This window comes from Anabrus simplex, chromosome 9, assembly GCF_040414725.1.
Source record: "Anabrus simplex isolate iqAnaSimp1 chromosome 9, ASM4041472v1, whole genome shotgun sequence".
Lineage (NCBI taxonomy): Eukaryota > Metazoa > Arthropoda > Insecta > Orthoptera > Tettigoniidae > Anabrus > Anabrus simplex.
In genome coordinates, this window is record NC_090273.1 from 94843242 (window position 1) to 94857338 (window position 14097).

At 38.4% G+C, this 14097-nt stretch overlaps 1 protein-coding gene across 1 annotated transcript in view; it reads right to left on the bottom strand.

Annotated features, from left to right (window-relative positions):
- SdhB (Succinate dehydrogenase, subunit B (iron-sulfur)) overlaps positions 1 to 14097 on the bottom strand; it is a 105068-nt gene that overhangs the window by 37295 nt on the left and 53676 nt on the right. The window contains exons 5-6 of the mRNA XM_067153559.2: positions 13727 to 13828; positions 7884 to 8006 (exon numbers count right to left, since the gene is read on the bottom strand). Coding sequence (XP_067009660.1) covers positions 7884 to 8006; positions 13727 to 13828 — 225 coding nt within the window. The remainder of the gene's footprint in view (positions 1 to 7883; positions 8007 to 13726; positions 13829 to 14097) is intronic.

The following is a 14097-nucleotide window of genomic DNA, read 5'->3' on the forward strand; positions in this document are numbered from 1 at the left end:
GTGTTATATTTACTTCCCTTGCCTTAAACTAAATTTTGGACGATATGTTGCAGTGCGCCAAAGAATTAAAATTTGTCGCAGTTACATCTTTGGCCTGCAACCGACGGAGAAATTCTAAGGAGTTGAATTGTTTAACGTTTTCATCTCCAGAAGTTATCGAAATCTGGAAGCTATTTTCATTATGGTGCTAAGTAACGTTTCGATAATTTTGGTGGCTAAACTGTAAGTTGTACCGCCAAATGGACAAGACGTTCGGATCCCATCATGAAGGGTTCTACAACTTCGGTCCGGGAATTTTAGTCGTATCATGATCCCTTATGCCTTGGATAGAACTCCATTTTTCAGATTAACGTCAATTTTTTACAGTTTTCGTAATTAATTTACTGTTTTACACACTTATAAGACCGATAGAATCATGAAATTTGGCAGGCTCATTGGAACGTTTGTGGGCCACAAGTGACGAAATGCATGATTCTAGCACCCTGTAAACATGGAAAAACGAAAGTAATACGTAAACCCTGTCCTCCTAAGCCAAGGTTCTAAACCAATCTACGGTCAACTCGAACAGATACGACAAAACATCAAATAACGGAAATATAGAGCGTTTCAACCACAATAAACCTTCCAAGTTTCAAGATTATTGCTCCCCGTTACGTTAGGAAAATAATTTCTTATCTTGTGAGAATCGTACGTAATTTTCACCACGTCGGAACGTTTAACGCTACCTCGTCTATAAATCGTGAATATACGGTACGAGAAAAGATTACAGGACCAAATATGTACGCGAATATATGCGCCGTCTGGTGGCGAATTCGTTCTTCGTAACGAAGTACCTTTTCGTCACAGTAGTTTTCCATGTGAGCACTTGAAATATAGAGGAATTGGGGGTTTGGGGGCGCAGCCCCCAACGAGCGAAAGCGAGTATATTTATAATATGGTATGTTCAATTATTTTACTTTATCTCTAAAAATATTGTCATGATAATCGAATTTTTATATTGTGGCTTTCTGTAAGCAGCTCTTATATATCGGCCTATTTCGGTATTGTTCACAAACAAGGAAATCTGTTGGCTGTGTGTTTCACATGTATTTCAAAGTAAATAATACGTTTTTGGGCATTACACCTTTTAAGAAGTTTCCTGCTTAAGAATATTTTTTTTTGCAGTCCCTTGAAAAACTTCTTAACAGAGTTTCACTGTATTTGAAGTTTTATTCTCCAGATACTTTTAGGGGCATCATAAGTCCCATATTAAGAGTGTTTATATGTGCATTGATTTAATGATATGTATACAGTGGATACTCGATTATCCGTTCCCGGAAACTATGTTTTCCCGGATTATGCGTTCAAATTACATGGTCCCACGAGCATCGTAATTAAATCACGTAAAAATCCTGCATTATCTGTTCCTCAAAGAAACGACTTCCCAGATCAACCGTCCAGAAATTTCAGTCCCATGAACGCTAAATCCTCGATCAAGCATTTTACAATAAACTGTATCTCACAAAAGGACAGCTATGGCATACTTGAGGATCTTGGCATTAACGCCCCGTCATTGTGATAATCAAACACTGTACTGGAAAAGCGATCGGCGGTGAACTTTCCTAAGGGACCATCTTTGCATTGCATTCGGGTGGTATTGTTTATAGAATCTCGGAAATCATAAAGCAGTGTGTGGCCACAACAATTGTAAGGAGAGACAGCGAATTTCAACAGCTCTACTTGAAGATGGAACGAGTTTCGTCAAATGTTCGCACTTATAACATGTCCACATTATGACCAAGGCTAGATGTTTATATTTTACTTTTTTCAATTGTATTGCCGAACAGGTTTTCGGCACTCTTCAGGGCACTGTACAGCAACTGGGCTTTCAAGCAGGAATCGAAGCGGCTCCTTCTTAACAGAAATCTAGTATGTGATTATGTTATTGAGACCAGAACAGATGTTGCTCCTTACATTAAAAAAAAGCCATGGGAGCTCTTGGGATTGCCTATGACTCTTTTGGTCCTGATGTAAGACTGGAAATGTTACGTTTTCATGTTAAAATGCCAGAACCGCAGTCATTTTATCTGCGCACGTTACATTTAAATTTCCAACTCATACTGACATACTAATTTTTGAAGTTTTGATGATTTATTTTTCTATTTCCAATTTGATTGGATTAGTGACTGGCAGAATTGAATATAATGCATTTGGAAACTTTTGAGAATCGATACTTACATTCGAAACCATGTTCGAGTTCAACATAACCTTTAAAAGTCTATGTAGACCTAATTTACGTAGGACAAGATTTCCAGAAACTGACTACGAACAGTATACTGGAGACCAAATTACAATGGAAGATTAAGAAAAGAAGGGATTTCACCATCATCTTGGGCGCTTTTGTATCTAATGTGCTTTATTTTACTAGACGAGATAATTAAAAACTACCTGTGGTCGATTGTTGTCTGGCTTGGCGTTATTAGATTTTCCGAAGAGTTGGCTAATCAAAGTTGCTGAACTGAAAATTTTCACGGGAAACCGACGAAGATTCCCCTGTAAAATTGAATATAAAGTATTGAGATTCTGAACTCACGTACGGGTAATTAATGTTTGATGCCCGTTTCACGGTCTAATTTGCCTGCCTCTCATCCGGAAGGCTCGAGTTCAATTCCCGGCCAGGTCAGGTATTTTTACCTGGATATAAGGGCTGGTTCCAGGTCTAGTCAATCTACATGATTACCTTTAATTAAGGAGCTATCTAATAGTGAGATGGCGACCCCGGTCTAGAGAGCCAGGAATATCGGCCGAAGGATTTGTCGCACTGACCAAGCGTCACTCCGTAATCTGCAGGCATTCGGGCTGAGCAGCGGTCGCTTGGCAGGCAAAGACCCATTGGGGCTGTAGTTTAGTTAGGTTTGGTTTAAGAGTTTTTGTAAGATTATAATTGTATATGTTTAATTTTTGTGATGTTTAGCCAAATTGTTGATGCTTTTCATTCATTCCCGGATTTTCCGTTTTCCCATGTTGTACGTTTTATTTTTATGGTCCCTCCAAAAACGGAGAATCAAGGTTCTGCTGTATTTACGGTTGTCTGTTCTCATATTTGGCTGATGATGATGCTCGCCAGCCTTGAAAGTAATTCCAAGTAAATGTTATAGCTTATTTGGTTTAATATTAGTATTGAAAAAGTGGATTTTTAATTACTTATCTATTATTCTCAGTTCAATACAGACTTTAAAAAAAAAATGAAATTCTTAAATTTAAATGATGGACATGGTGCCAATCTTCAAGATATATTTACCATAGACTCATTTTTAGATGTTTTGTGTGTTACAATGTTTTTAATGTGCCAATTTGACTATGTACTGGCTGAAGATGACCCAAGAAAGGCTGAAACTAGTACCATGAATGAGAATAGAACTGATGTTTACAAAATACTGTACAGTTATATTTGACAATACGTATGTATTGAATAGGTGGACCAATTTTACCTTATTTCGCTTATAACAACTGACAATACAGATCATTATGAAGTTTATTATCATACACATACCTGCCAACTTTCCCGATTTAGACAGGTTTTCCCGCCTCCCGATTATTTTAATATTTCTCCCGATTTTAACTTATTTTAGTGAACTTTAAACATTTGTTTTCAAATCCCACCATTTCAGCTTTGTACGCAAGTGGCGAGATAATCGGTCTCTGATAAGCCTACCGAAAATAGTATGAACTCATGCTCCAGACGTGTGAATCAGTCGTGCGCTTAGATGCCATTACTTAGAAAATGCATAGATGAATATACTGCATCTCGCGCCGGCACATTTATGAGAAGCGCAATATTATTTTTATCAAGTAATAAATTAAAACTCGCCAGAATTGCTTCCAAATGGCTCCTAAAATCATTAGGAAATTCTATCACTAAATTACTAAAATAGACTCCAAATCTAGCGACTAGTCTCTAGACGAATGGAAGAGGATAGGTTACCTAGGAGAATAATGGACTCTGTCATGGAGGGTAAGAGGAGTAGAGGGAGACCGAAACGACGATGGTTAGACTCAGTTTCTAATGATTTAAAGATAAGAGGTATAGAACTAAATTAGGCCACAGCACTAGTTGCAAATCGAGGATTGTGGAGACGTTTAGTAAATTCAGAGGCTTGCGGACTGAACGCTGAATGGCATAATGGTCTATGTATGTATGTATGTATGTATGTATGTATGTAGCAGTGACCAGAACAAATTTTTTTTTCTTGAAGTAGATTCTCGGTGACTAATTTTGTTGCCGTTTGCCTGCACTTTCTGATACCAGTGTACTCCTGGTTGCAAAGCATTGAAAGCCGTACGGTACTAGTAGACAAGTGTGTGTGGTACTGGTATTTCCCAAAGACATTGCCGACAAGCAATAACTTACAGCCTTTTACGTACTTCAGATGAGAACTCACCACTAGTGAATAAATCGTACATTGTCTCGCGACCACCTTGTTAAACTACAAATCATGCGACTTCTCTTTGAATTTTTTTCCAGTTCCCAAATCAAGTAATCCTGTTGAGGGCACCTTACACTGGAACCATACTCTTAATTGCCATGCGTCATATGACGCTTATATACTTCGAAATAATTAAAATAGTCCAAATCAAATGTATAAATAAATAATACCAGTATATTCATTCATTCATTCAAAGAGAAGTCGCATGATTTGTACTAGCAATCATTCTCACTACTTTCATGTCAGTAACTTCTAGCTTATGAATAAAATATATTAAGTCAACCCAGCTTTCGCTCCCATAAAGCAAAGTTGGTCTGAAAACAGACTGATCTAAAGATAGTTTCGTCCGGGAGCCGACTTCCTTCTTACAGAACACTGTTGTTCGCAACTGCGAGCTCATTGCATTAGCTTTACAGCACCTTGATTCAATCTCACTTACTATATTACCATCCTGGAAGAACACACAACCTAAATACTTAAAATTTTCTACCTGTTCCAGCTTTGTATCACCAATCTGACATTCAATTCTGTTGAATTTCTTACCTACTGACATCAATTTAGTCTTCGAGGGGCTAATTTTCATACCATACTCATTGCACCTATTTTCAAGTTCCAAGATATTAGACTGCAGGTTTTCAGTACAATTTGCCATTAAGACAAAGTCATCAGCATAGGCCTGATTGCTAACTACATTTCCACCTAAGTGAATCCTTCCCTGCCACTTTATACCTTTCAGCAGATGATCCATGTAAACTACGAACAACAAAGGTGAAAGATTACAGCCTTCTCTAACCCCTGTAAATACCCTGAACCAAGAACTCATTCTACCATCAATTTTCACTGCAGCCCAATTGTCAACATAAATGCCTTTGATTGATTTCAGTAATTTACCCTTAATTCCATAGTCCACCAGTATGGTGAACATCTTTTCCCTGGGTACCATGTCATATGCTTTCTCGAGATCTACGAAACAAACATAACTGTCATTTTTCAATTACCTGGCGCATACTGAAAGTCTGATCCTGGCAGCCTCTCTGTGGTCTGAAACCACACTGGTTTTCATCCAACTTCATCTCAACCAATGATCGCACCCTCCCTTCCAAGATGCCAGTGAATACTTTGTCTGGTATACTAATCAATGAGATACCTCGATAATTGTTGCAATCCTTCCTGTTCCCTTGCTTGTAGATAGGTGCAATTACTGCTTTTGTCCAATCTGAAGGTACCTTACCAACACTCCATGCTAATCTTACTACTCTATGAAGCCATTTCATCCCTGCCTTCCCACTATACTTCACCATTTCAGGTCTAATTTCATCTATTCCTGCTGCTTTATGATAATGGAGTTTATTTACCATCCTTTCCACTTCCTCAAGCAAAATTTCACCAACATAATTATCTTCCTCCCCATGAACTTGATTGTTCACGACACCACCTTGAAGATTTCCTTTTACGTTGAGAAGATTTTCAAAGTATTCCCTCCACCTGTCCAGTGATTCCCTGTGATCTGTTATGAGTTCACCTGAATTACTCAAAACACTGTTCATTTCCTTTTCCCTCCCTTCCTAAGATTCTTTATTACTGTCCAGAAAGGTTTCTCTGCTGCTTGACCTAGCCTTTCCAGGTTATTACCAAAATCTTCTCATGACTTCTTTTTGAATTAAACAACTATTTGTTTCGCTCTGTTTCTTTCATTTACGTACAATTCCCTGTCTGCATCAGCCCTTGTTTGGAGCCATTTCTGATAAGCTTTCTTTTTACGTTTACAAGCTGCTCTCACTTCATCATTCCACCAAGATGTTCGCTTTTTCCAGTCTTTACACAGTCGTTCCTAGGCATTCCCTTGCTGTTTCTACTACAGCATCCCTGTATGCCACCCATTCTCTTTCTATATCCTTAACCTGCTGTTCAAAACTTCTCACTAATTATATCCTAGGCCTAGAGATACTTACTTCACTACAGATCAGATAGGGGTCTGTATCATCGAAAAATCACCAAAAAACCTGTACATTCCCAATAGACTTCCTGAATTCAAAGTCGGTTAAGATATAGTCTATTATGGATCTGGTACCCCTAGCCTCCCATGTGTAGCAGTGAATAGCTTTATGCTTGAAGAATGTATTTGTAACTGCTAAACCCAAACTAGCACAGAACTCCAACAAATGCTTCCCATTCCCATTATCTTCCATATCTTCCCCACATTTACCAATCACCCTTTCGGATACTTCAGTTCTATTTCCAAAAACATCAAATAAATCTGTCCTTTTTTCATTAACACTCATATAATCAGCCGCCACGGGCCACATTCTTGTGGTCTGCTATAATACATAATCGAACATTCTAGTACTGGTATTGGGAAATTTAAGAGTAGGTACACCCCTGCTTGCAACTCTTAATAGTTCACAAGTGGGCCTCTCCATGTTGTGGAGGTATGATGTACGTTTTTCCCATTTCGTGTTTATTAGGTACCTAGGTCTACTCTTGCGGAAGTATCAACTGATCTGGAACGTACAGGTGCATGTGTGTGTGAGCGACATGATTACTGCAATATAGACATGTGTGTGTAAATATAAGTTTATGGAAACAGAGCTGAGGAAAGAAAATTTTCCATGAGTGAAAAGGTGGGCAAGTTACTGGCAGAAATTAAATTACAAGCTAAGAGACACGAACTATTCCACACACGCGTTCGTCAGCTGGAGTGGCAGCGTTGTCTGACATCACGTGATCACAGTCGTTCATCCTTGGCTGGATCCAGGTCCTCTGAAGTAGTCTCCGCTTTGTCGAGTGATGTATTCAGCGAAAATTGTACCGACATCTCACAAACGCGACTGTGTTACTAAACTCCCCATATGCAATACAGTATTTAAATTGTGCGTTCATATGCAATTTATATTGCAGTTCCGTTTACCTTTTAAGCTGCTTGAGGAACAAAATATGAACATGCGACGAGTATGCGATGAAATTTCAAAGTGCGATTTTTGTACTGAAAATAACAGATGCAACGATTATGAGGTGAATTACAGTAACCCGCCTGGTCTAATATCGCTGAACCGGAAGAAAATAAAATGCTATGGGGTGTACAATGTTCTAATCCCCTAAATATGATCACTTGAAGAATGAGGGAGGAAAAAGCAAACAAAAACAGGTGTTGAGAGCAGAGACCTGTAACACCCTAATATCGTTGCACCAGAAAAAGAAAAAAAATTCAACTTGTTTGTTCCTTTCCGTTACAAACAGTAATAGAAGTATCTTATGAAGTTACTATATATGCATCAATATTTTTATTTATTTACTTTTTATTTTTTGGTATGCAAGGATTAATTTAGTTTTCTTTTCACCCTTTTCACAGGAGCCTATTTTATTACCAATGGGAATATTTCTTTCTTTTTAATGTTAGTTTTGTACATATAAACTTACCTTCGGGCAAGTTCTAGTGCAGTTCATGATGGTGTGACACCTGTACACAGAGAACGGATCACGCAACTTGTCCAGTCGTTGCTCTGTCGCCTCGTCTCGAGAATCAATGATCCACCTGTAAGCCTAGTGAAGGAAATACAATTGACACCTCTTGAATTAAGAATAAATATAAAACTCTCTTCCAAACATTTCACATTCAGAGCAAGGGGTTAAATTAGAGAATTATATAAGTTTTCCCCTAGCAGTTTGTGGTAACAAAATTAGATACCGTATTTACTTGCATACCACATGCACATTTTTTTTTTTTAAAACCTTCCAAAGTGGGCTGCACATCATACATGAAAACTTCAATTTGGATCATTTTTCAACCAATGTTATTTGACTGGTGTACTACTTCTGGCAAACTTCACAATCTTGAAACTAACTTGAATCATGTTCCAGCCAATCTTACAGTATTAAGCTGGCGTAGTGTACATCCGGCAAACTTCTGCTCTGAATTCCATGCAAACACACCATGCATCAAGTTTGTGATCATGGTAGCGTACAGTTTGTAATACGGGTGCAAATATGATTGGTAAATGATTGTGTTCCTTCAGTCCCACAGAATAACTAAGATTTATTAAATAGGCTGAAGAGTTAGGGAATCTTGCAATGGGAAAAAAATGTGGCATTCCAGAATAATCTGTTAGAGATTAAATGTTTCTTATGATAGGCATAACTCGTTATACCATAATTCATTTCTTCACTTTTACCAACATCTAATATTAGACAACTTTAGATCAAATTTCTTCAAAAGGCCTATAGGCAGACTTAGAAGACCAAGTATTGTTTAATAAATTGAAATGTTCCAAGGAAATATTATAAATTTTTTCTCTGATTATGCCTTGTAAAACTTGGGTACATGGTACACAAGCAAATGCAGTAATATTCCTTGAACACATGGGAGAAAAAGAAACAAAAGCTAATGCACTGTAAACTTATACACATTTCGTGTCAAAAAAAAAGAAAGTAATAAACAGCATGCACACATGCAAAAATCATCACAATTTTAGTTTTCCTCATTACAGTAAACCTAACAGCAACATGTTTCCAAACTGTCTCAGACAAAGTAATTACAGAACTCAAACTAGAGAGGATGATGATGGATTATGATAGTAATAATATTATAATGGCATGTGGGCCCCATAGAGGCTTGGTGCAGGTCTTTTGAGTTGATGCCATATAAGCAACCTACGCATCTGTGAGGATGCGGCCCCACCTAAAATGAATTCTAATGCTGAAGACAGCACGAATCCCCAGCCCTTAAAACCACTGTTGTCTTCATTGAGATGTAACAGTTATTACATATTATTTTACCATTGTTATTAGTCCTTGCCAATGCCCCTGTGAGTCAGGCTTTCCCAAACTTTTGCTCTGGGGATGCTGGCATATGCCTTTTCTAAGTCTATAAAAGCTCTTTTCCATGATCTGTCCCAAAATGAAAATGGGTTCTACTGTTGACCTTCCAGTTCTGAATCCAAATTGTTCCTCTTGTAATAGACTTACCACCTTTTCTCTAATTCTTCTCTCCAATATCCTTCCCATATCTTGGCAACATGGGAGAGGATGGTGATATCCTCAGGAGTTACTGCACATCTCATCTCCTTTCTTGAATATTAGTATTACAACCCCTTTCCTGATCCTCTGACACTTTTTTCTCTCTCCATACACACTTTAGTATTCTGTAAGTCCACTGGAGTCCCGCTGGTCCTGAAACCATGATCATTTCTATGGTTCTTCATCTACTTGTACAGTTTTTCCCATCTTTTAACTGCCCATTCCACCTCTGTCATTGCAATGTCTGATTCCTTCTGTTACTTCAATTCCTGCTGCCTTGTGAGAATGCCTTGTTTTTGTGCTGGATGGTGGTGAGAATCTGCATGAAGATAGCCAAGAGGGCAAGACGAATTTGTGAGCCATCACATATCCAGGTGGAGATGGACAAGCTCAAAGTCACGTTCAAGGGTAATGGTTACAGCGATTTGTAGATTCATAGAGCCCTCCATCCCAGAGAAAAGGCCAAGTAAAGCTCGCAGAAGGAAGAAGTGAAGGGAACTGCCTACTTGCCTTACATTCATAACACCACAGATCAAATTGCCAAGGTCCTCCGCAAACAATATAAAAACCGTGTTTGGCACTGCCAGTAAAATTGCTCACAGTCTAAGTAAAACCAAGGACAAATTGTCCCCAAATTTACATCCTGGGGTATACAAAATTCCCTGTACTTGCGGTAAGGTATGCACCGGCCAAACATGCTGGTCCATTGGTACCCGTATCAAAGAACATGAACATAATATTCGTCTCAACCAACCTGACAAATTGGCAATAGCTGAGCATGCTCTATTGTCGGGTGATGTCATGTTCCAAGATGCTCGAGCTCTTACCCACACTAGACACTACAGGTCCAGGATTATACAGGAAGCTGTGGAAATACATAGAAATCCTAACAATTTCAACAGGTACACCGGCTATCAATTAAGTAATACCTGGTTGCCAGCCATTAAGAATTTACGCCCCTGTCCCTTCACTATTGTTATCTCGTCAGTGTTTTCCAAATTTTTACGTTCCTCGTCGCCAGATGTTTCATTCCAGGCTTGTGTCTATGCCATACACCTGTCAACGTCATATGTTACGTACACACGGTATGTGAACCACTTAGACTGATTCTATGGTTCGGTCAGCTTTCGCCAATGCTAGCATTGTGCCACGCCCTGGGAGCCATCTGGTGGCGAATGAACGTACCATTTCCACTTCTATTATAACGTATAAATTTAAAGTGTCTTTGTTTAAGAAGCCTTTCTCGTGGACAGTCGAGATTTCTTCTGAGGACGCAGAGCACAGTTCTCTGCGAAACGTAAAGAATTTCACTTTATTTTCTTGATACGGCATAAGCCCAAAAGCCTATACTGTATCATGTCTTTTTTTTTTTCCAAACTCTTTTTGCTTCCCTGTATCTGGCTTTACTCTCTTCAGTCTTGTGTGTTTTCCATCCTTACAAGTTTTCTTCTTTTCCTTTACTTTATTTTTCACTCTTTTCACCTCGTTCTCTCTTACCTTTCCTGATGTTCTGCTGCATGTTTTCTCTGCACACTCTTAAATTATTCCATTCCTGTTCAACATAACTAATATCTGTCCTTGGTATCAGTTTTGTCATTCTTTTCTGAACCTCCTATTCCTTCAATCTCCAGACTCTAACCTTTCTCTTTTTTCTTGTAGTTTTGTGATCTTGCCTACTTTCAACTTTGCTATCACAGCTCTATGGTCACGCCCAAAACTTCCTCAGACATAGCTGTAATATCCATAAGATCTTTCTGATATCCTTTTTCCACTAATATGCAGTCTATTAACGTTTTAGTTATTCTCCATCCATACCTGGTAGCCTTATGGCTATTTTTCTTCCTGAATCATGTGTTTCCTATTATTAGTTTGTTTCCTCTGGCAGAAGTCCATTAAACATCCCCTTCTTGACTCCCGTTGCCATATCCATATGGCCCCAGAATCTCTCCTCTTCCCACTTGTGCGTTCAGATCTCCCATTATAATTACTTCCTTGTCTTCAATGTATTTCTCCACTTCTTCAAGGCATTGTTCTGTATTCTCTTCTTTATTTCCAGTTTGTGGAACAGATCTTGTGTTCCTGTATAAAAGTGTATCCTTGCTATGATCATTCTGTCATTGATCTTCACCTCCTCCACATATTTCACGACATCCTTTCTAATGATCATTTCTACTCAGTTTACTGCATCCTGTCCACAGTAAAACAGCCTATCCCCTTCCTTCAGTTTTCTTTCCCCCCTTCCTCCCCATTTTGTTTCACTAAGATCCAAGGATGTTCTCTATCATGAACTATCAGATCTTTGGTCTTGTCTCTCAGGGTTAGAATGTTTACTGTCCAGATTTGGATATATTGTGATACTGGTCACCCACTTCTTACAGCTCCAACAGTAACTGAAGGAATGCTCGCCGCCTGCAGGGGATGCCCTAGCATTTTCCAAGGTTGCACCACATTTGCACTCATTTTTAGAATGTTATTACAATGGGTTTGCCACTCCCAAAGGCATTTTAAAGCTGCTGCCAGCAGGTGATGAGGCTCCTTCTAAAATGGAGTAGACACCTTCTGCAGTTGTCCCTAACCTGGGGACAGACACTGCTTGATGGGTTCCAGTGTCATTTCCTACACTGAAGGGACCATCTCCCCGCCTAAGAGAATTCATTTGCCCAAAGCCGTTGGTCCTCTTAGGGGGTAGAGTCATTTCTCGCCGCAGAGTTTCAGGCTGTATGGTTTACTCTATTACCTTAGCAGACCAGACCGGCCAAACAAGCTAAAGAGAATGTTACAGTCACAAAATTTGTTTAAATCCTTCTAAAACACACTTAATACTATGTTCTCACATTAACTCTATAGAATTATTTTTATTTTTTAAAAAGGTTGTTACAGTGCTGAACTGTTTTCTGTACTACAGTACTCTGCAATATGACTTCTTTTCCATTCTTTTAAGGAATTCACCTATAGTTAGAAAGGTTAAACACATAGCCATCATGAAAATATCACAGTTTACACTAACAGATGACAATGACGGATGGGAACGAAAGTGAAATGAATGCTGACCTTGAAAGTCAGCACAATACATTCCACCTGATAACCCTTATATAATTAATTCTTTCCTGGACAAGGAATGTAAAACCTTGAGAGAAATAGAACCCAATTGGTATCCTCAAAAAATTGTCCTTTGCTAACTGAGCTCTAGGATAGAATGCAAAGTTTCACTATCATTTCAGGCTAATGTCAAATATGAGGTCACTCAAATGGTTTGGTAACTTGGTCTGTATGGGCGCCAAAAGGAAAGCTAAATAAGTGTTTCAGGCTAGACATGAGGGAACTACAAGAAAGGGACATCCATTGATAGAGTGGGTTCACAGGTCTGTGAAATTGCAAAGAATCAAGGAAAAGACCAAAATGAATTAAGGCAAATGACATGGAACAGAACTGAGTACTGAGATGCAGAAGGGAGCAGCAGGAGGAGTCAACATTCACCAGTAAGGCGATTTCAAAAGAGGAAAAGTATTTTTTGCTGGTGGCTTAATGTCACACTGAGATAGGTTTTCAGCAATGATGAGACTCTGAAGGAAACAGCCATTGCCTTGATTAAGATACAGCCCTAGAATGCTTGGTGTGAAAATGGGAAACCATAGAAAACTATCTTCAAAGCTGGCAACAGAGGAGTTAGAATGTACCACCTTCCAAACACAAACTCACTTGGTAAGGAGGAAAATCCTCTCGCCCCATAATTATAACTGCTTCCTGCTTAATGGTTCCATATTGAGATCCTTATGGCAGTAGAATCATCCAGGGCATTGTCACACAGTAGTGATTCCACCTGTATCCTTTACCCCTTTACAATGTAATGAATAATAATAATAATAATAATAATAATAATAATAATAATATTATTGTTATTATTATTATTATTATTATTATTACAATGCACAAACTTTTACTTGACATTGTGAGACAAGATTTTCATACAAATCTGCCAGTTGCCTAAAGAAAGTTCAACCTCGAAATATTGACCATGCATAAACTTATTTATATATTCAAATTTAACATTTTTTTTTTTCACCACTGATATAAATAGTAATTTAAACAGAGAAATCTTGTCAATTCTATTTTGAATTAGTTTAATTCTATATTATTAAGAATCTAGCAGTAAGTTTCCGTAGCACTCAATGTCTTCCTTTAGGCGCTTGTCCTTCCCAAAATGATGAATTTCATGAATACCAAGGATTTTGATTCGAACAACATACCTGCATCAGAACAGCTGGCCCCAAATACTTGTCTCCATTCCACCAATAGGAGGGACAAGATGTACTGCAGCAAGCACACAGAATGCATTCATACAAACCATCCTGAAACAACAGTAAACATGTCAACAAAACTGGTAACAGAGCAAATACTCAGTTTGCAAAGAACAATCTAAAGTTAGTTGACCTTAATTTAACAGCTTCTGGGGCCATAATCACAAAGAAAGTCTTACTCAAGCATAGGGAGAGTATCCTTCAATTTAACAAACAAAATTATGTGACCTTACATGAGTAATAAATAGCATGTGGGTCATAGATATTAGTGCAAGTGCTACAATTATATTGGGCTAGGGAGAACCCAGAAATTCTTAAAT